General features: G+C 35.8%; 2 protein-coding genes across 3 annotated transcripts in view; one reads left to right on the forward strand and one right to left on the reverse strand.

Annotated features, from left to right (window-relative positions):
* Positions 1-15,521, reverse strand: part of cnksr2b (connector enhancer of kinase suppressor of Ras 2b) — a 51,585-nt gene extending 36,064 nt beyond the window's left edge. Inside the window, exons 1-2 of one of the 2 annotated variants that reach the window (XM_048167033.1) lie at positions 14,975-15,521; positions 528-691 (exon numbers count right to left, since the gene is read on the reverse strand). In XM_048167033.1, coding sequence (XP_048022990.1) covers positions 528-691; positions 14,975-15,038 — 228 coding nt within the window. In that variant the 5' untranslated portion in view covers positions 15,039-15,521. The remainder of the gene's footprint in view (positions 1-527; positions 692-14,974) is intronic. The other variant, XM_048167034.1, reaches the window with a different exon arrangement.
* A 3,197-nt stretch (positions 15,522-18,718) lies between these two features.
* nlrc3l1 (NLR family, CARD domain containing 3-like 1) lies at positions 18,719-25,607 on the forward strand. Its single transcript, XM_048166118.1, has 8 exons — positions 18,719-18,779; positions 18,925-18,988; positions 19,631-19,842; positions 21,346-21,447; positions 21,755-21,847; positions 23,094-23,223; positions 23,329-23,569; positions 23,656-25,607. The coding sequence occupies exons 3-8, from the start codon at positions 19,691-19,693 to the stop codon at positions 25,236-25,238; spliced, it is 2,301 nt and encodes a 766-aa protein (XP_048022075.1). The 5' UTR covers positions 18,719-18,779; positions 18,925-18,988; positions 19,631-19,690; the 3' UTR covers positions 25,239-25,607.
* The last annotated feature ends 32 nt before the right edge of the window (positions 25,608-25,639 follow it).

The raw sequence follows: 25,639 nt of genomic DNA on the forward strand, positions 1-25,639 counted from the left end.
CACCATTGGGATACTTTTAGAAGCATAAATCTGAAGAAAAACTTTAAACTATAGCTGTGAATAGAAAAAAAAAATCATCTCATGATTTCTGAGCAGGCTTTAGAAAGCAAAATGAAACAGTAACAATATGAAATTCTGTATATTTTAACTCTTTATTTTTGCTTTTAAATCATTTTATTTGAAATTGAAATGAACAAACCTATATCCTTTTTTAAAAACCCTTGATCTATAGGACAGGGTGGATGTAATATAAATGTACATAATACAGGTTGCATAACACACTAAATCGTGGAATATAACACGACTGGAACACTGTATTCACCAATCTGCATCCAGAACCATAAGAACATATTTTGTAATTGCTATTATGCCATTTCAGTTATGTTATTATAAAAACATTACACCGGCATAAAGCAAAACCGTTTCTGAACAAAATGCTATAAAACTCAGTTACTCTGTAAAGCAGATATAATTTGTGTTTGATGAGAACTATATGCACCTGTGTGTGTGTTTACATATGTGCTCACCAGCGCACAAAGCAGGTCAACAGCCTCCAGAATGAGCTCCTGGTGGCCGATTCGAGAAACGCCCAGATCCTCGAGCTCCTGATGTGTGATTCTCAACAGCTGTTCACCACCCACCTTCTCCTGCTCAAAGTTCTTAATGTACTGTTGCAGACAGTCATCCAAGCCTTGAAAAGAGCAACAAACAGCAAAATGAAGACATCATTCAAACTCTCTAGAGCAGTGGTTCCCAAAATGTGGCACAGGTGACCAATGGGGGTACCCCACCTTAAAATAACATTAAAACCGAGCATGCATTTCTATCAGGAAAAAAGCCATAAATACATGACATCCAATCAAATGACCTCATCTTTTGGTTAAAACAGACTGCATCCACACAAGGTTGGGTGCAGAGTAAGCTGCCTTAGCAAATTGTGCTACATTAGCCTACAATACTGTTGTTGTCATGAGAAATCATGCCCCCCCGCAGGAATCAGGTCTCCTTTAGGACCCAGGTGGTAATACCTGATCAAAAGTTACCACAATGTCTTGACTAATTCTAACCTATTTAACCATTGTATGATGTTTATTACACTAAGTGCACAGAAAACATGCTTGAAATATAAAATGAATGCCTATGTATTGCATAATAAAACAAACTGGAAACACAACCATGCCTAAAAATGTATTTATAAGGATTGGTGCAACATACTATGTTCTGCAAAAGTAATTTAATATTAATTTTACACAATAATAGCAATGTGGTATAGTATATAATAATACTATATTACATTTGTAATAAATTAATTATCATGCTAAGTACACACAAACATTAATTTGAAATTGGGAACTATATTGGAAGCAAAAAAACATACCTAATATAATATAAGCTAGCTAGCAGGCTAAAAGGTTAGGCCAAGATGTATACTATGCTAGTATATAAGCTAACTAAGAAAACAGTAAGAACAAGAAATGCTGGACTTCATAACCTATAGCTTCAGTTATATACTAGCCTATGAACCATTTAATTTAAAAGACATTAATGGTCATTATAATAACACATTTTAAATTTAAACAATATAAATCATGTGATTTTGCAGGAATAGTAATCAGCCACTAAAAATACTACCCATTAAATGTTCCTTGAGCCGAATGGGATCAAACAAATGGGGAGGGATTGAAAAAATGGGGAGTTAGCACTTACTAGCATTAAAAACAAATAACCTATAGACACCGACTGTGCATAGAGATTGATTTAAGACTAAATGATACAAAAACATACATTGTGAGAGTTTTTGTTTTTAATGTTGATATGAGAATATATTAAATAAGCAATAATGCATTCCCCCCCCCAAATATCCATACGATTGCAAACGTGACATTGTTTTGATGTATATTTTTAACACAGTATTGTCCGTACTGTTTGCACAATTTTGCAACAAAATAGTAGTTCCAGAGCACAACAGAACTGCAACACACAGCGGTATTTTGTTAGTGAATGAATGAATCTGCTACTTTGAACAAATTGTGAGCGTCAATGATTCAATGACCTATTCATAAATACAGCCACTTGATGACTCACTCATTAAGACTGTGACTATTTGCGGTTTTAGTTAAATATTTAGAAGTATCTCTACTGAACATTTTTTTATTTAAAACATTATTTACTTTATAAATTTATTATCGTTAAAAAAAAAAAAAATGCACTGGAAAATCAATAAGATGACAAACATTGTCCCTTAATGGAAAAGGTGTGACTGCAGTCTAATTGGAAGAGAGGGGGTATGCAGAAGGATGTTAAATGCCTCAGGGGGAACGCCACTCTAAAAAGTTTGGGAACCAGTGATAATCTGATTAAATATGACTAAAACAGAGATTAAGCAACTACAGCCTCATATAAATCTCCCGGCATGACAGTGTGGGAGCCAATTGCATGTTTACATGGTTACCCTCAAAGAGTGTGTACAGAACACATAAATATGCTCTCAAGGACAGTAGTGATGGATTGTGAAAATTTTGGCACACATCTGTTTAAACAGACTTCATTTTGTGGACCGATCCAGACACAGATCTAGACAAACAACTTTGAAATGCTTTGCTTGTCATGAACAGACGTCAGTGGACTTCAAGCACTATTGTCACTAATAAGGGAAGACCTGTTTGGCGAGAGCTAGCTGTTGTCTAGGAAACACATGCCTCCCTTGTGCCCCCTACCCTTCATCTATACTGATCCTTCACAATTGTTTTCTTCTCCCACAGATTCACACAAAACCTCAAATATTCATAGAAGAGAGACAGAAATTACACACGTTCAGCTAAAGTTCACCCAAAAATGAAAATTCTGTCATCATTTACTCATCCTTAAGTTGTTCCAAATCTGTATGAATTTCTTTCTTCTGTTGAAAACAAAAAAAAGATATTTTGAAGAATGTGGGTAACCAAACAGATGGGCCCCATTGACTTCCATAGCATGGAAAAAAAAATCTATAATATCTACCATCAACTGTTTTGGGTGAACTATCCCTTTAAAGGGTTAGTTCACCCAAAAATGAAAATAATGTCATTAATTACTCACCCTCATGTTGTTCCACACCCGTAAGACCTTCGTTAATCTTCAGAACACAAATTAAGATGAACAAAGGTCTTACGGGTGTGTAACGCCATGAGGGTGAGTAATAAATTACGTTATTTTCATTTTTGGGTGAACTAATCCTTTAAGTACAATCAAGGAGGTAGTTGTGCTATTATATAATACAATCCATAATGACTACAATAAAAATAGTCTCGTAAAGAAAACTTTCTGAGCATACGTGTTTCTTTGCGTATCATCTTGTGAGGTGGCATTTGTTATAAGCGTGCATCAACATTTCAAGAACTACAAACAATGTCCGATTCACAAACAAAAGACAAGTTTTTTTAATCAGTTATTTTTAATCAGTCAAATGGATTCACAAAAAAGCCTCAAATAAGGTCATGAGTTAGCGGTTTAAATCAGATTCACTCAGTGAGTTGTACTGGGTTCACAACCAACTTCCTCACTGAACTGTTTGTTTAAAGATATACAACTTTTAATAAATGAATAAATGGTATTTTAAAAAAATACAATATTTTAGAAAAAACCTTGGGGCTACAAGTTTTGAAAAATTGTCTCAAATATATATATATATATATATATATATATATATATATATATATATATATATATATATATATATATATATAAAAGTCATCAGGAAAACTTTGTGAGCATCCACATGCGGTTTCCTCATGTATTATTTTCTTTGTTGTCCGAGTGCACCAGCATTAAAGAAAAAACATAGCGTGAGCCTTGATGTCCGATTCACAAAAAGACTCTTATGAACCATTTTTCCCCTTTTTTTTAAAAATGAGTCAGCTAAAATATAGTCACAACAAAGCCTTGGATTTGTTTGTGAGTTAGCAGCTTGAATCAGATTCTCTCAGCGAATACTTCAGAGCCAAACTGGGTTCACAACTGATTCCCTCACTGAATCGAGTGCACTATAAAAAAAATAGCCCACATATAGGCTAAATAAATAAATATAAAATCCAAAAATATTATTGGTATTTTTGGCAACTAAAATGAAATTTGTTTCCTAAATTTCTTTAATTCCTTATTTTTATTCTCACTGTGTAGTTTTTACTTTCTTGTAACTCTATTATTTATGTGATTATTTATATAGAGAATGCTTTGCAGGAGCACATATGTATAAACAAAGCTTCACTTGCTCACACAGAACCTGGTCTCCAACAAACAGCACCTTTACCTCAGCATTTTCCATGCTCACTTCCTCCCAGTTCACTCCTTCTGTCCTCAGCACTATTCATTTCCTCTCCACCTCCCTTAAATTCCCACACAGCCTTGTATTTTCTCCTCCATGAGGTTTCATTATCTGTACGCTCATTTCACAACAAAAGACGAGGCGGCAGAGCATGTAAAATGACCCTTTCATCAAACCCCTGATATTCATCTCTCTGTTGCATACATCTAATAGACCGTGAGGAGAAAGTTCAGATACCGGCACGATTCAAAGCTGCTGAAAGCGAGCGTTTCACGGCTTTGCATGCAATTTGAGGGCTTAACAAATCCGCTTCTTTACCAGGCTGATCTAAACTCGTTCCAAATGGAGGAATCATCACGTTTGTCGCTGTAAGTTGCTATAGAGACGGTATAGGGACGGGAAGAGTGTTTGAGTAAGACCTCATTACCAAGACAAAACTGGCAGTGAAATGAGACGCTTATATGCAAGAGGTTTGAATAGACAAATAAATAAATAAAGAAACATCTAATACATACATCAATGAGATTGTAGCTTTTGTGTGGCGTTTGCATTGTAATGCTAATGAAATATTATTGGAATATTATTCTGAATGCCTCTACTGCAGCAACAGTGGCATAGATATTTTACAATGAAAGATTCATAACAGAAACAAGAGGGGAAAGGCAACACATTTTTTTCAGAAGAACTTCACCAATAATTAGAAATAGCAAAAAGAAACTAATTGTCTTTTTAACAGTTTAACTAATCCCTATAGTGAGTGTTGCTTTTCCTGTGGCTGAGCGAGACAGGCTAGCTCACACAGCGCCAGTGTACACAAACAGTAAACTCATTGATTAGGAGGACATTAATCTGCTGTTAATTGCAGCCGCTGTGGCTAAGTTGTGTTAAATACTACAAAGAAGAGCGCCGCACGTTCATCTGGGACCATTAATCTCTGTCAAACGAGGCGGGTGGTCGGCCAACATCTAGAACCGAGGAAAATGTAGCAAGAGGGTGAGAGTGTAAGTAGGTTAAGGAATGAGTGAGTAATGAGAGAAAGTTGTACTTAAGAAGAAAATCTGATCATAGCTTTTCAGTATGTTGACTAAAGCAGCTTAGAAGCTGGTCCACTTCAACCATGACCTGAAAACCTCTAAAATGTCCTGAATCCATGATTTGGCAAATGGTATGGCCCAGAACTGAAAGAGGGATTGGGAGCTTCAATTGATGATCAGCTGAGTTAGTTAGACTAAAGGTTCTTTATTGGCATTGATGGTTCCATGAAGAAACTTTAACATCCATGGAACCTTTTAATTGCACAAAAGGTTCTTTATAGTGAAAAAAGTGTCTTTAGAATATTAAAATGTTTTCATACTAAGAAAAAATGGTTCTTTTAAGAACTGTTCACTGAAAGGTTCTTTAGGGAACGCAAAATCGATCTTCACTGTGAAAACCCCTTTTGGAACCTTTATTTTTAAAGCTGCAGTCCGTAACTTTTTTTGGTAAAAAATGACCCAAAATCAATTTTTGAGCAAGTACATAACCAGCCAGTGTTCAAAACTATCTCCTTACCTTAGCCTGATTCACAACTGTAAGCTTGTAATAATGTTTTATAATATAATCTGTACTGGTGGGTTTCCGTGGGAAATTCGAGCACGCAGCCGTTCGTCTGTTCATCTGTTTACATGAAGAAGGAGTCCCAGCTAGTAGGCTAAATATCATGTGAGGATGCTGCTGGTGACGGATCATTTATAGCTTTTTCTCACAGCAGCTGCAATAATTAAATTTATCATTTTGATGGTGGATTATATGGTATGACAAATTAACATTAGGGATTAGACTGTACAGAAATTGAAATCTACAGGTAATGTTTATACACACTAAATACACATAGTCACGCAATGCTGATGTTGTTTACATTAACAATTTGAGAACAAAGAATATAAATGATAATAATTTGCATGGTTTGATGTGATCCAAGCTAAGCGATCATTAGATTTAATCACCATTGGTAGCACAATTTATTGTAATGCTTTTTTTTCTCAGTTGGTCAGAACAAAAGTTTGTTCAGATGACATTTTCCGGTGAAAATTCTTATTTTGGTAATACTTCCAAGTCTACAATATGTGATTCTGAAGTATCTGTACAGTATCCACCAGTGACTGATATCCACACATTCTCCTCAAAACTTTAGATTCATCCGCGCTGAGGAGCAATGCCAATGCACAACCCACATAAAGATGATAATTCCACAAATAACTGCAATTGCAGGTTTCGAACAGAGATGGGGACAAAGAGGCAAAACTTACGGAATGCAGCTTTAAGAATGTAGATGAAATAAACACTTTCTAGATATCAAATGATTAGTTTATGATTAGATTAACCTTAGGAAGACTGTGCTGGTCGATCATTTCCATGCAATTACAGTGAATTGAGATTGAAGCTTTCAAGCTTCAATAGGGTGGAAAACCATTCCACCAAATTTCCAAATTTCCATTCAATTGCAATCCAGTTCACACATTTGTTTACATGTACATTACATGTATTCTGAACAAAACTTCAGCGCATACACAGTGCCCAGTCGCTGCGTATACAACCAGAAAAAGTCACAGCGATAATGTCACCGGAGCTACCAGTATAATTGTCATTTCTGCCTTGATGACATATCTAAAAAGACAGATAACATACATGTCAAAAAAGCTTTTTTAGCATATATTTAGTAAATATTCAGCGTCCTCCATTGACCAGTTCTAAAGAACAAGGCGTATATAAACATATGCATCATGGAACTGATCATGTGCGCAAGGTATTTTTAATTCAGATTCAGAAAGTAGTCGGATTCAAGTGTTTACATGCTTAATTTTGATCCGATTATTTCAGGTCTACCTCTTTCAATCTGATCGACACTGAATTTGGCTGGATCTTAATCAGATCGACTGAGGCGCTGAAGGATTTTCAGTCAGATTGAGTCATCAATCCGATTACGGATTATTTGGCTGCATGTAAATGTATCTAATTAACTGAATTCAGGAACTTATAATTTATGAATGAAACATTCAGCCTGGTTTTGTGAACTGGATCAACTGATTTACTGATTTGGAACAAATCTCAAAAGAAAAAAATTGTTTACAAGCTAGACATCACTGCTTCATACATGATCATTAAAACTGCATGGTGAAATGCGACCATTGTTCAAAAGAAAGAACTATAGGTTTGGAAGTACATGAGGGGGGAAGTAAATGATCCCAGAATTGTAATTTTTAGGTAAACAATTCCTTTAACTATTGACCAAAACACTGCAATCCCATTTTAAGATAATATTATTTCTCGGTGGTATTATGCAGGGATCTGCCTGATATTTGCACACTGCAGCATACAGTTATTTTACAGTGTCTGTCAACAAACAGCGCAACAGTCTGTGTCTGGTCGATACGTGTGAAATCCTGTTGAACTGTTCATTTAAATAGATTTGTAAAACATGCATTTAATCAAGGCTATATTTGAGCTTCATTGTGTGCAGTTGTATTGTATTTACTGTCATTCTGTTAAGAATGGCCATGGGGGGGTTCAGAGTGAGTCACATGAAGCACTAAGGGGGGGGGGGGGGGACAGGAAATAAGAGCATTGAGGGAAGGTCACAGGGCTCTTCTGCTATCTGGCCCTCATAGGCCTCACCTGGGGGCATCACCACTGAACTGTATGCTAATGTTAGAGCTGCAACATGGTAATCGCAGTGTGCTAGGAAACCTGCGAATATGGAAACTGGAAACACAGCACACATTTAAACAGAAAATATGGCAACAAATATTCAAAACTGTGACAGTTACTACATAGAACAAATTGTTTGCTGGAGCCGAGGTGGTAGCGGCCGTAGCGCACATTGCTCTTGACACATTAGGGACAAAGCACTCACAAGGGTGATGTGTGATTTGCATCCAAACAACATCCACAACATGACCTGATCCCATTAACCCCTCTCTTTCCTGTGATTTCTTCCTCACTGTACTATCCAAAAGAAGTCCAAAAATGGAAGAAAAAATTCTGGTTGTTTTTTGCTGTCTGTGAATGTGCCATCACATGTAATAAATGTTCATTTGATAAACATTATCACATACAGTTAAAAAAGTAAGATTGTTAGTAAAAATATACACTACTGTTCAAAAGTTTGGGGATTTTTTTAATTTCTTACTCAACAAGGCTGCTTATTTTATCAAAAATACAGTAAGAACAGTAATATTGTAAAATAAATATTAAAATAGCTTTTTCTGGTCATTACACAAGTCTTCAGTGCTGCTACATTTTTTTTTGAGAAAACCATGATAGATTTTTTCTTGAACTGCATTTATTTGAAATAGAAATCTTGTGTAACATTATAAATGTCTTTACTGTCACATTTGACCAATTTAATGCCCCATTTCTGAATAAAGGTATTAATTTATTTCAACAACAACAACAAAAATCTTACTGACGCCAAGCTTTTGAATCCATGTGATATTTACATCATATTTGTATATATTTCATTTAAACTGAAATGTTTCTTCTTATTTTTTTTATATCAGTTATGCACATTAGGTGTTTTATGTTACATTTAATGTTGTTGTGTTCAGTTATGTAATCAGATTACTTTTTTCAAGTAACTAGTAAAGTAACGCATTACTTTTAAATTTACAACAAAATATTTCAAATAAGTAACGCAAGTTACGTTGTTTTCCCATGTATTAACTGACAGCTCTCCTGTCATGGGGATGTTAAGAGTAATCGAGAGTAAGTACAGAGGCATTGTGTGTAAACATGCATTTACTGATCTCACTTACACGAAAAAAGATTAACAATTTCTCAAAATGAATAAAATCAGTGAAATGCAAAATCAGAATACTACACAAACCTTTAATAATTAAATATGTTAAATAAATAAAGATGTTTTTGCATTTAATCTCACTGTATTGACCAATGTACAAATGTAAATATGTAAAAATGTCTTTAGAATTTTTATATTTATAGCTGAAGTAAGAGTGTTACACTTTCTTTCCCTGCACCCTATTCTTCTGCAATTAAAGACCCCGTGAACCGGAAGTTGTAAACGACTTTTCTCCAGTGTTGTGACGTATTTCCAAGTGAAACAGAATATTGAATAGAGGGCAGGGTTTTACTTTAGCGCTCCTCCTCTCCATCTCTCGCTCATAGCAGACTAACGGTTGCAGGGGAGTGGTTTAAGCGTTATCAACACAAGCCATCATCAGGGAAGGAACGCCATTCCAGATCGGAAGTAATTTTTCAGATTTTAAATAAAGATTACCACGAAAAACTTTTTTTTTTTTTTTGTGAAATAACTTTTTACGGATTTACGGATTAATTGTTCACAACAAGACTAGTAATATGCACTAACAACGTAAATAGAGTCAATTTTGATTTCATGCCGACTTTAAGAATGGCAGGACAGCTGAAAGGTTTGTTTGAGCTGCGCCCTCTAATGTACAAGCGTGAATTTACATTTACTTCAGCCTTCTTATTTCAATTTTGGTGTGAAAGCGCCTTTACTTTTGCCCAAAAATAGAACTTTTTTGTTATAAAAAAATAAGCCCAGCTCAGGTGAAAAAAGTAACACAAAAATGCATTACTTTTCTTAAAAAGTAACTACGTAAAGCAATTAGTTACTTATTAAGGGAGTAATGCAATATTGTAATGCATTACTTTTCAAAGTAACTTTCCCCAACACTGGTTGTGTTAATGTTTACCGCACTATTTTAATGTCATGGATGCTACTCTGACCACTGTTCACTGTCTATACATGTTTATTATAGCCACTGTCCACAGAAAGTCCAGTTTTTATGAACTTTTGTCAACTGTGTTTGTCAAATGTTTACTGTGACCTTAATTATGATGGTTGTTTTCAGTATATTTTAAGATACAAATTTTAAAAGGTGCCATAGAATTAAAAATTGAATTTACCTTGGCATAGTTAAATAACAAGTGTTCAGTACATGGAAATGACATACAGTGAGTCTCAAACTCCATTGTTTTCTCCTTCTTATATAAATCTCATTTGTTTAAAAGACCTCCGAAGAACAGGCGAATCTCAACATAACACCGACTGTTACGTAACAGTCGGGATCATTAATATGTACGCCCCCAATATTTGCATATGCCAGCCCATGTTCAAGGCATTACACAAGGGCAGCCAGTATTAACGTCTGGATCTCTGCACAGCTGAATCATCAGACTAGGTAAGCAAGCAAGAACAATAGCGAAAAATGGCAGATGGAGCGATAATAACTGACATGATCCATGATTACATGATATTTTTAGTGATATTTGTAAACTGTCTTTCTAAATGTTTCATTAGCATGTTGCTAATGTATTGTTAAATGTGGTTAAAGTTACCATCGTTTCTTACTGTATTCACGGAGACAAGAGCCGTCATTATTTTCACTATTAAACATTTGCGTTCTGTATAATTCATAAACACAAGTTCATTCTTTATAAATCTCTCCAACAGTGTAGCATTAGCCGTTAGCCCGTTAGCACAGCCTCAAACTCATTCAGAATAAAATATAAACAACCAAATAAATACAATACTCACATAATCCGATGTATGCATGCAGCATGCATGATGAACACTTTGTAAAGATCCATTTTGAGGGTTATATTAGCTGTGTGAACTTTGTTTATGCAATGATAGAGTCGAGAGCTCGGGAGGGGGCGGGGAGCGCGAGCAATTAAAGGGGCCGCGCAGCCTGAATCGGCGCATTTCTAATTATGCCCCAAAATAGGCAGGTAAAAAAATTAATTAAAAAAAATCTATGGGGTATTTTGAGCTGAAACTTCACAGACACATTCAGGGGACACCTTAGACTTATATTACATCTTGTTGGCACCTTTAATAGTTCAAGTAGGTTGGTACAGAACTATACCTGTACCGACCGCCGTACCGACATTAACATTATATCAGTTATTGATGTATACATTAATTATGAACTATATAAAATATACCAGTTACCATAATTCTTCCAATCCAGTAATGCCCGAAACATTTGTGTTGTGTATTTTAAACATTTCCATTTACTTTCAAGCATATTGGGAAGTGCTAAAGGATGTCAAATATGCAAGCCACAACAAAAGAACAAACCCCACAAAAACTTCCATATGTTAGAAGCTCAGAGTACTAAAACATTCCCAACAGGCATAGTCTTTACACATGAAAATAGTGTATGCTGCTAGGAATGCAAAGCTGTGGACAAAGCTTGTCAGCAGTCAAATACATAATCCAGAGATGAAAATACAGCATTAAAAGATTGTTCTGAGCAGATATATTTTCATATACAACACAAAATCCTGACACTCAAATAAGCAAAATGATTGCAGTCCTAGTCGACAAATTTGTGTCACTGTGTGTGGCTATATGGGCAGCATATAGCGATGCAGACTGATCATAGATGTACTGTGTGCTGCATAATGCTGTTTTACCTTAATAAATGCAGCTAAAGGGATAGTTATTAATTCATTTGGTCATCACCCTCATGTTGTTACAAAAGTCATCCGTAGAACACAAAAAGAGAACATTAGTAGAACGTTCACGCTGCTCTTTTGCATATAATGAAATCAAATGGTGCTGTCAAGCTCCAAAAAATGACAAAAAGCAACATGAAGTTATCATAAAATATACAGTATTATGGAGCACAGCGATGAGTCATATGATGACAGAATTATTTTTGAAACCATCCCTTTTATTGTGCAAGGATTGTGTTCATGCCGCTGATCAGAAGGCTGTAATGATCACACAGATACAGAGACACCATCAGCCCATAGGGGTTTAACATAGCCTTACACTGATACACATGCACATAAACACTTTATCTTCTGCTCCTCACTCAATGTGTCTAAGCAGCTGATACAGCAGCTTGCAGGTTTTTTCTGCACATAACAGACAGATGCCGATAAAATTCTCCAGCGTTTTATAAGCAAACATCAAGAAAATGTCTGAAGCTTCTTAAATTTCTTTGTGACCCTCAAGAAAGGTTAACTTACAGAGCGACGATGTGTACTTGTGAGCATGCTTTTAGTGTGCAAACAGCATAAGAAACCCTCTCTGGCATTCCCTTAGGGAGAAGCACTGCTTCGCTATAATTCTTTATGATTCCTACACTGCCTTTTCATCTTGCATCTTGCTTATCCTTCCTTAACAGTTTAGATTTGCTCAAATATAAGGATGTTTGCACGTTAAACAGTTCCAAACCTCTAGGTATTTGCCTGCATGTCTTTACCACACATATAGACTTTGTTCTAAATCACAAAGCACCAGCTATGTTCTGGCGTAAGAGCTAAATAAAGTGAATAACACATTAAAGCGCACAGTTTATTATCATCCATTCGAGCCATCGCCTTACTTACCCACTCAAACACATCACACGCCATCTGACAAACTAAACTCAAGCCAAGACATCCACACGTGCAGACATACAAGTGCACATTGTTGTACGTTTAACAAAGCTGGTTATTGCTGAAAAGCACACCTGCAGTCATATTCTCACACAAGCGTACACAATGAGTACCAAATTCCTATTTGGTGAATCCTCACAGGGAGGAAAGAGATGGAGATGCTGATCTACCTTTTTTAAAAACATAATTACTTAAAGGCAAAACATTCAGCTAAGTGGAACACTTTCCTCATTTGAATCACAAATGACTGTCTTCCTCTCTTTTCTCAGTTCATCCAGAACTCCTGAGCAAATTACACTCAAATGATTTTTCTCGAAGGAATTCACCTTATCTAATGCCAAATATATTTACAGTGTTGTAATAGGCCTAATGTGCATGTTCCATAATGACACTGTTTCCCTATCACATTACCTAAAACAAAATCAATGTATGACTGTTTTTAATAGGGTACAGACAAATTATAGTAAAGGGATCATTTGACTGCCTTTCACGCCAGTCTGATATTGTGGTATAACGGTAAACAGCACATAAAAACAAAACAACTGTGAATGGTTTCTTGACATGCCGATCAAATGGTCTACCAGACCAGACCTTTTGTCATTTAATTAAACATAAAAGCTTAACAATAAAAAATAAGAATTTTACCACAAAATAGTATAAAAATTCTAAAATGTTTACATTTTTATACTGAAAAAACATATATGTGACCCTGGGCCACAAAATCAGTCATAAGTCATAGCCAACAATACATTGTATGGGTCAAAATTATTATTTTTCTTTTATGTCAAAAATCATTAGGATATTAAGTAAAGATCATTTGTAAATTTCCTACCATAAAAATATATAAAAAATATTTTTTTGTGAGTGGATATGCATTGCTAAGGACTTAATTTGGACAACTTTAAAGGTGATTTTCTCAATATTTTGATTTTTTTGCACCCTCAGATTCCAGATTTTCAACTTATGGAAAGCTTATTTATTCAGCTTTCAGATGATATATAAATCTCAAATTCAAAAAATGGCCCTTATGACTGGTTTTGTGGTCCAGGGTCACAAATATGATAAACATAAAAAATGTGCAATTTTACTATAACATTCTGCATGTAAAAATTCTCATTATTCTACAGTGAAAGCTAAAATAAAATGAACCTTTTTGGTTATTTTTTATTATTTAAATACTTTTTGTTCTTAATTTTGTTATTATTTATGCATGGGATGTTTACGTTACAATGCATGATGTTATCATTATTATAGGGACCAAATGTCCACACAAGGACAGTAACACCAATAAATTTTGACCTCAAGGAGAAAACATCTTATAAATCATACTAAATGAGGTGCAGAAAGTTTTCGGTGATGGGTAGGTTTATGGGATAAAATATACACTTTGTACAATATAAAAATCATTAAGTCTATGGGAAGTACCCATAAAACATGGAAACTACGTGTTTGTGTGTGTGTTTCTATCCCGGTGGGGACTTCAACCTGAATGCACACAGACTCATGGGGACTCATGTCATTGTGGGGACCTAAATTGAGGTCCCCATGAGGAAACAAGCTTATAAATCATACAGAATCAGTTTTTGTTGTTGTTGTTGAAAATGTAAAAATTGCATAAAGTTGATGGGTAGGTTTATAGGGATAGGGTTAGGGAATATATAGTTTGTACAGTATAAAAAACATTACTATCCTCCTCACAAGGATAGTGTGTGTGTACTGTGTTCTGTTCATTAGCAGTTGCTCAAAAAAAAAAAAAACATTTTCATGAACTTCAGTGACCATGGAGGGTCCATTGAGCCTTTAACTGCCAGAGGGGTCCCAGCTGATCACTCAGCCTCCACGTGACCCGTCACTTTACATTCTGTTTGACGAGATGAAGTGACTCTTCAGCCAACTTCATTCATTAACATCATTTTAAAACACATTCTGGTATCTTAATCATTTTACGTGTATTGTCGACATCAACATCTGTTAATAACAGCCATCGCTATAAGCTCAATATAAGATAGAATAGGCTACATCTTAATTGCATGACAGCTTGAGCGCGCGCGCGCTATCGCGCCTTGATACAGCGACGTTTCTTTAAAACGAGTTCAATTAAATCTTGTAAGCAAGCAAAAAAAAAAAAAAAGGACAAATATGTAACATCTGCATTTTTAAAAGCACAAATAATGTGCACAGACGAGCCTTATATTGGACATACAGTATTTTCCTCCGTTGTCATAGCAAAATACATTCGAATGTAAAAATGCATACCTTTCATCCAGTCGACCACCTGGCTTGTTGACCACCTGCTTACAGGTTCCATGACCAGAGCCATTGTGGAAGTTTTTGCAGACGGTGCCAAACAAAGGTGCGAAAGAAGCGCTTCAGCACACTCCAGAACCACTCACGCAGATTTCTGCCTGTTTTTCATCCCCTGCATGTTTACCCTGCAAATTCTGCCGTGGTTCTTGAAAAAACGAAGCGTTGGTGGTCTTTCAAGTTCAAAGCATTTCTCTGCATTCCTTCGCACCAGTCTTTGTGAGAGAGCTGTCAAAATAGCGTTAGATTTCTCTTGGTCTCGCGCGAGGGTTTATCCTCATTTCTATCATATTCATTCACGTTGCGATGCCTTTTCAGTTTTCATTCCTATTCCCATATATCGAGCCGTAGAAGAAAAACAACGGTGAATTCGCGCAGCTGTTTGCCTCGTCTCAAGCTGTTACCAGTAAACAGTAGTCTGCACGCGCGCCCCTCGCGCACACTCGTATGACTCGCGCCTCGTCCATTCTTGCCAGTCGTTGGCTCTGGCAAATGAGCCGTCATGAGGGCCAAGCAGCGGAAACATCTCCATAATTGAGCTGTGTGCCAAACAGAGTATTAAATAGGCTACACGCTTACAAACAGGCTATAGTATTAAAAGATTGGGGATCCATTTTATTTTATTTTTTTGCATTCTATGAGTCACGTAGGCTACTTTGAAGCCATATTATATATAGCCTACATATACATATATATATATATATATATATATATATATATATATATATATATTTATATATAAGCATCTTTTATTCAAAAAATAACAGCTAAGAAATGATGATTGGTCATTTAAAAGAAATTCCTTTCATCTAAGCATTTAAATATATATATATATATAGCCTATATGAATGCTGACTGAGACCATCAGTCCCTAACATTCTGTCCCAAACCCTCTTTTTTGTGTTCCATGTAAGAAATGTATTATAATTTTTGGGATGAACTATCTCTGTAACTCAACATGCATAGAGATTAGGTGTGTGCACCATAGGTGTGCACATACACACACAAACACTATACAATCTAAAGGAACATTAATATTTATGTGGTATTATAAAGAATATGCATTTAATTGAATGCATGATTAAAATAGCAGTTTCCATTAAAAAATGCATTTTTCAATAAGGCGTTTTAAATGCCTGCTGTCCTCAAAACTGAAATGACCTATAGTCTGGGCTTTGTGCATGATCATTCAAGGGGAAACATGCAATGCCTTCGGCTGACTTTCATGCCACTAGCCTGTCCCAATTAAGCCTCTTTCTTTAAAGAAACATAGTGCCCAACAAAGAAAAACCCCAGTGACATGCAGACAAGCCAGTCTGGTTTATGTGACTGTTAATATGAAAATTCTGTCATCATTTATGTACCCTCGTGTTGTTCCAAAATCATACTTTCTTTCTTCTGTGGATCATAAAAGAAGATATTTTGAGAAATGTCACAACATATTTTTGTACATAAAATGGAAGTCAATGGTCACCAAAATGGTTTGGTAACTAATATTCTTCAAAATTCGTGCTCTTCTGAAAAAAAGAAAGTCATACAAGTTTAGAACGACATGAGGGTGAATAAATAATGACAGCATTTTCATTTTTGGGTTAACTATCACTTTAATTCTTTATCAATGCATGTTGCCAACAAGATTATCCCACAGATTTGTATTGTGATTATGTTGGATAAATTATTTATATATGAATAGCACCACATTTCCTAAACAACTTACAGACAAACTAGATTCATGAACATGGATCACTTCAAGACAAAAATAAATCATTAATTAAACAAATTAACAGGGATGTATTTCACAGAGTGCTTTATGTTGATTTCACATCTCATGGGAACATAAGGGGAGTGTGCACTGCTGACAGATGTTGAGAATCCTACTGCCTGCAGGAGTATTGAGGAGAGGCTTTTAAGGGACAAGGGGAGGAGAAGGGATCATGGTTCAAGAGCTGCTCCATTAAGACTCAGACTCACCATCTGCAGTTAGAGTTGGGGCTTAAACAACTATAACAAATCTACAGCATGAGATCAGTGAATTTCACAGTGGGATTTCAGGCCTTTTAAATATTGAAACAACACAGGGATCAACACAGGATCCTTCACCACAATGGTGTCAAATAGGGTAAAAGTCAAGGGTCTTCATCCTTCATCCTTTTTAAACCTTTTACACCTTTGGTGCATAAAAAGACAGAACGGAGAGCTGTTTTTATTATATATATATATATATATATATATATATATATATATATATATATATATATATATATATATATATATATATATATATATATAATTTATTTATATCAGACTTCAGATGCAAAAGCCTCTAAGTGCTGTCTGAAATTTTCTTCTAAAATAAGCATTTTTATCAAGCTCATATGTTTATGTTCAGTTATTTCACTTTAATGGCAAAGAAAAGGACCTATTAATTTCCATTAAAGTGGAATTACTGAACCTAAACATACAAGCTTGATAAAAATGCTTAAGTTAGAAGAAAATTTCATTTTGAAAAAAATGAAAAAGAAAGGTATAAATAGTACAAGCCAAGAAATAACCATAATATTACTTAAAGAAATGCACATAAATAAAGAACACAAATATAAACCTTAAGCATATCATATGTGACAATAGACAGTGATCCTGCTGAAACAAAACAGGTGACAGATGACTAGTCTTTTTTTTATATATAGGTAAAATCAATCTTTTTTTTATTCAAAGAACAATAACATACAGAAACAACATCAAAAGGAAGAAGAAAAAAAGGAAAAGAACAAATTACAACAAATAAAACATGGTGCCAGGGGGAAGTAAATATAAAAGTTCAAAACATAGATAGAAAATATACATACATTATATATATACATACATATACATATATACATATACACACACACACAAAAAAATGTACACAACTGTTTTCAACATTGAAAATAATCATAAATGTTTACTGAGCAGCAAATCAGCATATTAGAATGATTTCTGAAGGATCATGTGACACTGAAGACTGGAGTGACGATGCTGAAAATTCAGCTTTGCATCACAGGAATAAATTACTTTGTCAAATATATTTAAATAGTACACAGTTATTTTAAATTGTAATAATATTTCACAATATTACTGTTTTTTACTGTATTTTTAATTAAATAAATGTAGCCTTGGTGAGCAGACGAAACTTCTTTTAAAAAAATTAAAAATCTTAGTGGTTCCAAACTTTTGGACTGTACTGTATATAGATATTTCAGTCAACAAAATCATAAAGTTTGGTAGGCTATCTTATTGGTATTTGCACTTATGAATGTGAAATTTGGTTAACAATAGGCCTATAATTAGATTTATTAGATAAAAGCACTGTAATAATCAGTAAAGCCAAAGAGTACGTTTTCCCACAAGAGTGAAAGAGATTTTGAACACTGAATATTTTCGTTGACAAATTTTTGAACCTTACACCATAGTGTAACCGAGTATGAACAGTGCCAAAATAAGTGCAAGGCAGTTTCCTCATGTTTGTTACAAAAGATACAATTCACATTTATTCCGTTTTTAAATTTTTGTAAATAATGATTTGCTGGATGAAATCTGCGAATAAGCTTACAAGAAACTTCTTTAATCTTATTTCTAAGATGACAGACAGATGACTAGTCTGCTGCCTTTACTAACTAAAAAACCTACGTCACAAGACATTCTTAATGCTGTCTCTTTAAGAAAATAAGGAAGTAGCTACATAAACTTCAAACCGAAAGTGATACGCTCATATACTGAGGTGAGCTTTTGTTACGTGCTTGATCGTTGATAAGGTTTAATATACACGGTTCAGCAGTTGCACACGGGCCCATAAATTAATCACAGATTAAAATAATTTATGAAAGTATATAACTTAAAGTTAACCAACCGGTTTTTTTTTTCAGTCTTCCGGGATACCTTCCGTGGACCGAGAGGACTGCAGAGTCAGAGACACTGAAATAAACAAAGGTGAAATCATTACATATATTTCTCTAAAGCTCTCATTTGACCACATAAGGTCCTATAAGGTGAAGGTACAACGCTTTCTTGTAGCTACCATGATACAGGTTGACCAAATATTGTCTTTTATTCTACAACATAATTAACGTCATTTTTTTCACACTGTACATTGGTAAACTTAGTGCTAAAGTTCTTAAGTGCATATTTGAGGCCAACAACATTGATTGGATCAGCGCAACTTGTTTTAATAACTACTTCTGTAGAAATTACGCCACGTATAGATTTAAAGGAGCTGGAGTCTCTTAAAGCAAGTAAAACTGCGCATTAAATTTGATCTGCGTCTACATTTCTCACATAATACCATAATACGAATATTTCATCGTAAGCGAAGTTTATGATTGGCTGTCAGTTGCTAAACAAACAACTCGCTGCACCATTGTATCGCACTTCCTATCACTGGCACCGCAAAATAGTGTAAAACGTTCACTTAACCAGGGTTTAGAAAGGTTTAAGCGCTACTGTAGCGAAAAATAATACTTTTGTTTTCGCAATAAAAACGCAACATTGGAGCCCTCCCACAGGAACAAAAACAAATGTCATCCTCATGAAAAGCATATTAACTTTGCAATACCTGTGTATCGCTTTTAACAGGCTAACAACACATAAGCTCTAGCTGTTTCTGACTAGCGGGTGAAACGCTGCAAGTACGACATGGATGACGACGCAGTAGACATGGCGTCAGACAACAGTCTGCCATTAGGAATTGGGGCTTCTGCCTTCGGGAGTGAAAATGGGGATGAAGAGGACGACTTCATTCCTCAGAGGACACTTCCATTCACCCTCGGATACTCCGATCCTGTGGGGTAATGTGGTTTTTGGCAATCTGATATTGGTGTGATAGGGTTCAACAAGGAATGTCCGTGTTGACGTGCTTTTTATACGCACGCGTGCTTGTCTTTTGTGTAAGTGCGACACCTGCTGGTAAGATCATAGCTATAGTCAAGATTGTACTTACGTACTGAGTTTAGTGTTGCTTACCTAGGATTAGTTCACTTTCAAATTCATAGATGCAAACTCAGTGAGAACTCCCCTTTTTGAGATCAAAATAGGTCACCAATGGGATTTGCATAGATCCAATGAGAAAGTGTTTTTACGGTGAGAGGGAGGGGTCTTACAAGGGTAAAAAATAAAGAAGTGGTTGTTTCAGTAAGCACTGTACAGTGTTTCCTTTACTCTTTACTCTAAACTTACTAGGTCTATAATGGGTAAAATTTTATGTATTTGATGTCTGAGATGTGGCAAACAGTTTTGCTGTCTGATCAGCCAATATTGTCTTAAATATCCTGCATAGCACTTTGTCTTTTATAACTTGAGATTTTAAACAAATGTTGAGTTTGGTCAAATGTTGCAATAATATGTTAATTTTTTTGTGTGAAAAATTACAGTTTTGGACATAAAGGGTAATAAAAAATAGCTACAAATGAGCATGTAAAGCAAATAACTTAAAAAAATAAAATAAAATCAGTGCCCTGCCCCGCACAATGTTTTCACCTTTTTTCCCCCTTACCTGTTTGCATCCCTGCAAATTAAAATTTCCTGATAATTTACTCGCCTTCATGTCATCCAAGATGTTTATGTGTTTCTCTCTTCAGTCGAAAAGAAATTAAAAAGGTTTTTGATGAAAACATTCCAGGATTTTTCTCCATATAGTGGACTTCAATGGACTCCAAACGGTTGAAGCTCAAAATTACAGTTTCAGTGCAGCTTCAAAGGGCTCTATGCGATCCCAGACAAGGAATAAGGGTCTTATCTAGCGAAACGATTGGTCATTTTCTAAAATAAATAAAATTATATATGTTTTATGTACTTGCACAAGCATATTGTATATGACAATTTAGTTCAAACTTTGACCTGTGGAGGGCAGTAATACACTTAGCAGCGTATACACTGCCTGAATTCTAATAGAGAAGAAGAGAGCTAGTTCAAGACGACCGTTTATGGTTAAAATGTATATAATTTAAAAACATTTTTTTAGAAAATGACCAATCGTTTTGCTAAATAAGACCCTTATTCCTCGTCTGGTGTCGTTTAAAGCCCTTTGAAGCTGCACTGAAACTGTAATTTTGACCTTCAACCGTTTGGAGTCCATTGAAGTCCACTATAAGGAGAAAAATCCTGGAATGTTTTCATCAAAAACCTTAATTTCTTTTCGACTGAAGAAAGAAAGACATGAACATCTTGGATGACATGGGGGTGAGTAAATTATCAGGAAATTTTAATTTGAAAGTGGACTAATCCTTTAATTACATCTCATTCGCTTTCATTTGACTGTCTTTTTCATGTTTGACAATGATCATTCCCACCAGGCACTACGTGGAGAGAGCAGAGTCCCCTGCAAATAGTTATGCCTCAATGCAAAGTAACAGCTGGTCAGAAACAAGAGATGCGCCTGAACAAAGCTGTACACTGTAAGTTTGCTTCACCTTCATTCAACCTGAAGAATATTTTTTGAGATGGTAAGACATAAGAGCTAGGTCAATTGTCATCTTTGATTGCAGAGTTAAATATTCATCATAAAGTTGAAGATAAGAGCATTTTAAAGAAAGTATTTAGACTTTAAGCAGTAGTGAGATATGTAGCATATTGTATGAGTGAAAATGATAACTAAAATTGGTTATTTGAAACGTTAGAGACTTTGCTCTCTGTGTGCTTGTGGCTTAGGTTGTCATTCTTGTAATTCTGGTTGGCCAGGATAACATTTTAAACTTTCCACAGGGTTCAGTTGGACAGACGGGATTCGTCTGCTTCTAGCAGTGAATGCTTTAGTAGTGATGAGGACATGAATCCAGATGCTGATCCTGAAGAAAGGTGAGTGAAAGTCACATGATGCATCTGTACCATTCTGAGCTCTGCCAATACCATGGTCATATACTGGTATTCAATTCAGAGGTCTCAAAATAAATATATTTTAAGTCATGTGTGGTGAGCACCCCTTGATGGATAGAGAGATTATACATATTGTAAAGAAATCTGAGAGTTGAATTTTAAGCCTGGCCTATATTATTTAACTGATTAATGTCGTTATGATGATTATGTTTTTAGAAAAGTAGTAATTTTTGCTGTACAGCACCATACTTGTACACTTATTGTAATTTTAAAATACATTTTAATGTGACAGGAAAAATTAAACATTTAGCTGAACTTTAGCATTTTAACTCCATCTTTGAAATTTAAAGTTAACATAATATTGTATTTTTGTTCAGTGCATATGTTTTTAGAGTTAGAGTGTACTTTATTGTCCTTTTAAGGAAATTTGTTTTGGACTCAAAGCTGCAATAATACACAATCATACACAACACACAATAAACAATAAAGAGAAGAAAAAAAATACTAAAAAAATATTACATCTTACTATTTAAAATATCAATAGATATAGGTAAAAAAAAAAATTTGTAACGGTTGCTTTTACATAGTGGGACTCTATAATGTTTCCCTGATGGCAAAAGTTGATACATTGGGAATAAAACATGATTCGGAGCTACGGTCCAAGTCGCAGCCGAGCAATTTTATATGCATATTATATATTCAAGTCATCTATAACATATACTACCATTCAAAAGTTTGGGATCAGTAAATAAAGAAAGAAAGAAAGATTTTTACATTTTAATACATTAAATTGACCAAAAGAGACAGTAAAGATATATAGAGTATTCCAAAAAATATGCTGTTGTTGTGATCTTTATATTCATCAAAGTATACTGAAGAAATATATACCATGGTTTCCACAGAAATATTAAGCAGCACAACTGTTTTCAACAGCATATAGAATGATTTCTGAAGGATCATGTGACACTGAAGACTGTGAAAATTCAGCTTTGCCATCACAGGATAATAAAGTACATTTTATCATAATTTGAAATAGAAAAAAACAGTTATTTTAAATTGTAATAATATTTCACAATATTTTTGATCAAATACATGTAGCCTTGGTGAGCATAATCAAAAACATTAAAAATAAATCTTACAAATCCCAAACTTTTGCATAGTAGTATTAGTGTAATTTTAATTTATTCTCACCTGAATATTCTAAATAACTTTTCTTTTTTATAATAAGCACACGGAAGAAGATCAGGAAGGAAGCTAGCGTGAAACAACCAAAAGCTCCTGCTCCTGTAAAACCAGAGTTGGTAGTAGATCCAAATGAGAAAAGGCATCCAGCGATGACGGTGAAGTTTGCTTTCGAGGTAAGGCCTCCCGCCAGTGGTCATCCATTTAAAGCAATCACGATATCACCATTGAGTGCCTTTTACAATGAGTTGAGTAAACTAACATTCTGTGCTATATCTCAGGCCCTCACAGTCTGCCTAAAGAAACTTACAAATGATGAATTAAAGCGCTTCAAAAAACTAATGTGGGAAAGATATCCAGAGTGCTTCCGTGATCCCCTGGATGGACTTGATATTGTGGATCTGGTGGATAAGATGCTGGAGCTCTGTGATATTGAGGTGTCTCTGAAAATCACTCTGGCGCTCTTTAATGTCATGAACTTTAAGAAATTGACTGAATATCTACTAGGACTGTGCAAAAGAAGTAAGTTATATTATTTCATCCTCGCTAGGACATTACAGTGCGCTTCAAACTGTTGTCTTAAAGTCTTTCATTTTGATGTTTCACAGACGAAGTGCGCTATGAGTTGAAGAAGGCTCTGAGGAAGAAGTATGAGATGGTGTATGAGGGTTTTAGTCCGCAAGGACAACCAGTTCCCTTTGAATCTGTCTATACAGACCTTTACATTACAGATGGCATTAATGCATCAGTGAACAGCGAGCATGAGTACAGAACAACGATAGAAGAGCTCCAAGAGACTGGCAAGGTTAACAGGACGCCAATATCCGGAAATGACTTATTTCCCCCTGAGGCTGGGAGGTCAAGGCACATTAGGTCGGCATTATCCAGAGGAATCCCAGGATGTGGAAAATCATTTGCAGTGCAGCGCTTCATCCTCGACTGGGCGGATGGAAAAGTCCAACCAGAGATTTTCTTTCTCCTTCCTCTGCAGTTCAAGGAATTGAACAAGATGTTGGAAGGAGAGTATACCCTCCTCTCTCTAGTCAGCGCCCTCTATCCAGAGATGAAGGAAATAGATACTCTCGAATTTGAGGGCTGCCGAGTAATGTTCATATTCGACGGCCTAGATGACACTCAAATCCTCTTCAATTTCCGGAGAACAACGTATTGGTGCGATACGACCAGGCCTACGACTGTGCAAGTGTTGATCACCAACCTCATCAGGGGGAACCTGCTCTATAACGCCTGCGTGTGGACCATTTCTAGGGCAGGAGCTCTGGATGTGATCCCACCAGAACACGTCCACCAGCTTCTGGAGGTTCGTGGCTTCACTGATGAACAAAAAGAGGCCTATTTCAGGAAGACGATCGAAGACCGAGACCTTGCTGAGAGGGTGATCGCTCACCTCAAGTCTTCTAAGACGTTGTTTATTATGTGCCACATGCCTCTGTTCTGCTGGGTGGCATCTAAAGTGCTGCAGCGGCAGTTTCAGTCTCATCCACCGTCAACAAAGCTGCCCATAACTCTTACCAATCTGTACACCATTATGGTGCATCGTCACACTCAAATATCTGTTCAGAAACTGCAGAATGACCCCAGCGAAGACACCAAGGGTCTTACTGCTGAGACTCTGCTCATTAAGCTTGCAAAGCTGTCCTACAACATGCTTGAGAAGAACGAGTTTCAGATAGAGAAAGAGCATTGGGACGAGGTTGAATTGCCGGATTCATACCCAGCCATGTCCTGCACCGGTTTCTGCACGGAGTATTACAGAGAGAAGTACATGATTTACACCGAGAAGGTGAGCTGCTTTGCTCATCCGACCATTCAGGAATACCTCGCTGCACTTCATGTTTTCTACTGTTTCAAGAAACATGGGAAGAATGTCCTTGAGCAGAGCAAGCTGAGCAAGGTCTTAAAGGTTTCCTTGTCAGACTTGCTCAAGTGTGCAGTTGACAAAGCATTAAGCTCCAAGAATTCCAACTTCGATATCTTTCTCCGCTTTCTGCTGGGTTTGTCTGTGGAGGCCAACCAGGAGATGCTTAAGAGCCTCTTTCATTTCTCTACCAGTTCTAGCCAGAACGCACGGGAAGAGACAACACGCTACATTAATAAGAAAATAAAAGAAGGCCACTTCCCAGAAAAACATGAGACCCTTTTGCGGTGCATTGATGAACTTAACGCACACTGACGTGTTGGTTAAAAGAGTCTCATGATGAACTTCTGAGAGTGATGCTATTGCATTGTTTCTTGCCAAAAGAGAAGTGGTAGAAATATAATCTACCATCAACAATCTTGTAGTGGCATTTTGGATGTGTTTTTCCATCAGTAAAAGACAAGTTCTGTGTGAACAACACTATAAGAATTGTTCAACCACTTTTTTGGATTGATGTGTTATTGCATTTGGATATTGTTACTGCAGCTTTTGTATTCAGTACCTTTCATGGGAATGTTAGTGTAAAAGTACATTCATTTAAAGTGTGGATATTATTCTATATCAAGCCTAAACATGCATGAAATACTTGCTTGAGTCATGCTTGAAAATAAAGACCTGCTCAAATATTGGTTTTGATGCTTTTTTCTTTTTAAATA

Source organism: Megalobrama amblycephala, linkage group LG18, assembly GCF_018812025.1.
Source record: "Megalobrama amblycephala isolate DHTTF-2021 linkage group LG18, ASM1881202v1, whole genome shotgun sequence".
Lineage (NCBI taxonomy): Eukaryota > Metazoa > Chordata > Actinopteri > Cypriniformes > Xenocyprididae > Megalobrama > Megalobrama amblycephala.

What these genes read in the sequence shown, in the direction of transcription:
- nlrc3l1 (XM_048166118.1), top strand. Translation starts at nt 19,691, where the DNA reads ATGGATGACGACGCAGTAGACATGGCGTCAGACAACAGTCTGCCATTA. An exon ending in CGGTGAAGTTTGCTTTCGAG is followed by an intron (nt 23,224 to 23,328) that starts GTAAGGCCTCCC and finishes GCTATATCTCAG; the next exon opens with GCCCTCACAGTCTGCCTAAA. An exon ending in ACTAGGACTGTGCAAAAGAA is followed by an intron (nt 23,570 to 23,655) that starts GTAAGTTATATT and finishes GATGTTTCACAG; the next exon opens with ACGAAGTGCGCTATGAGTTG.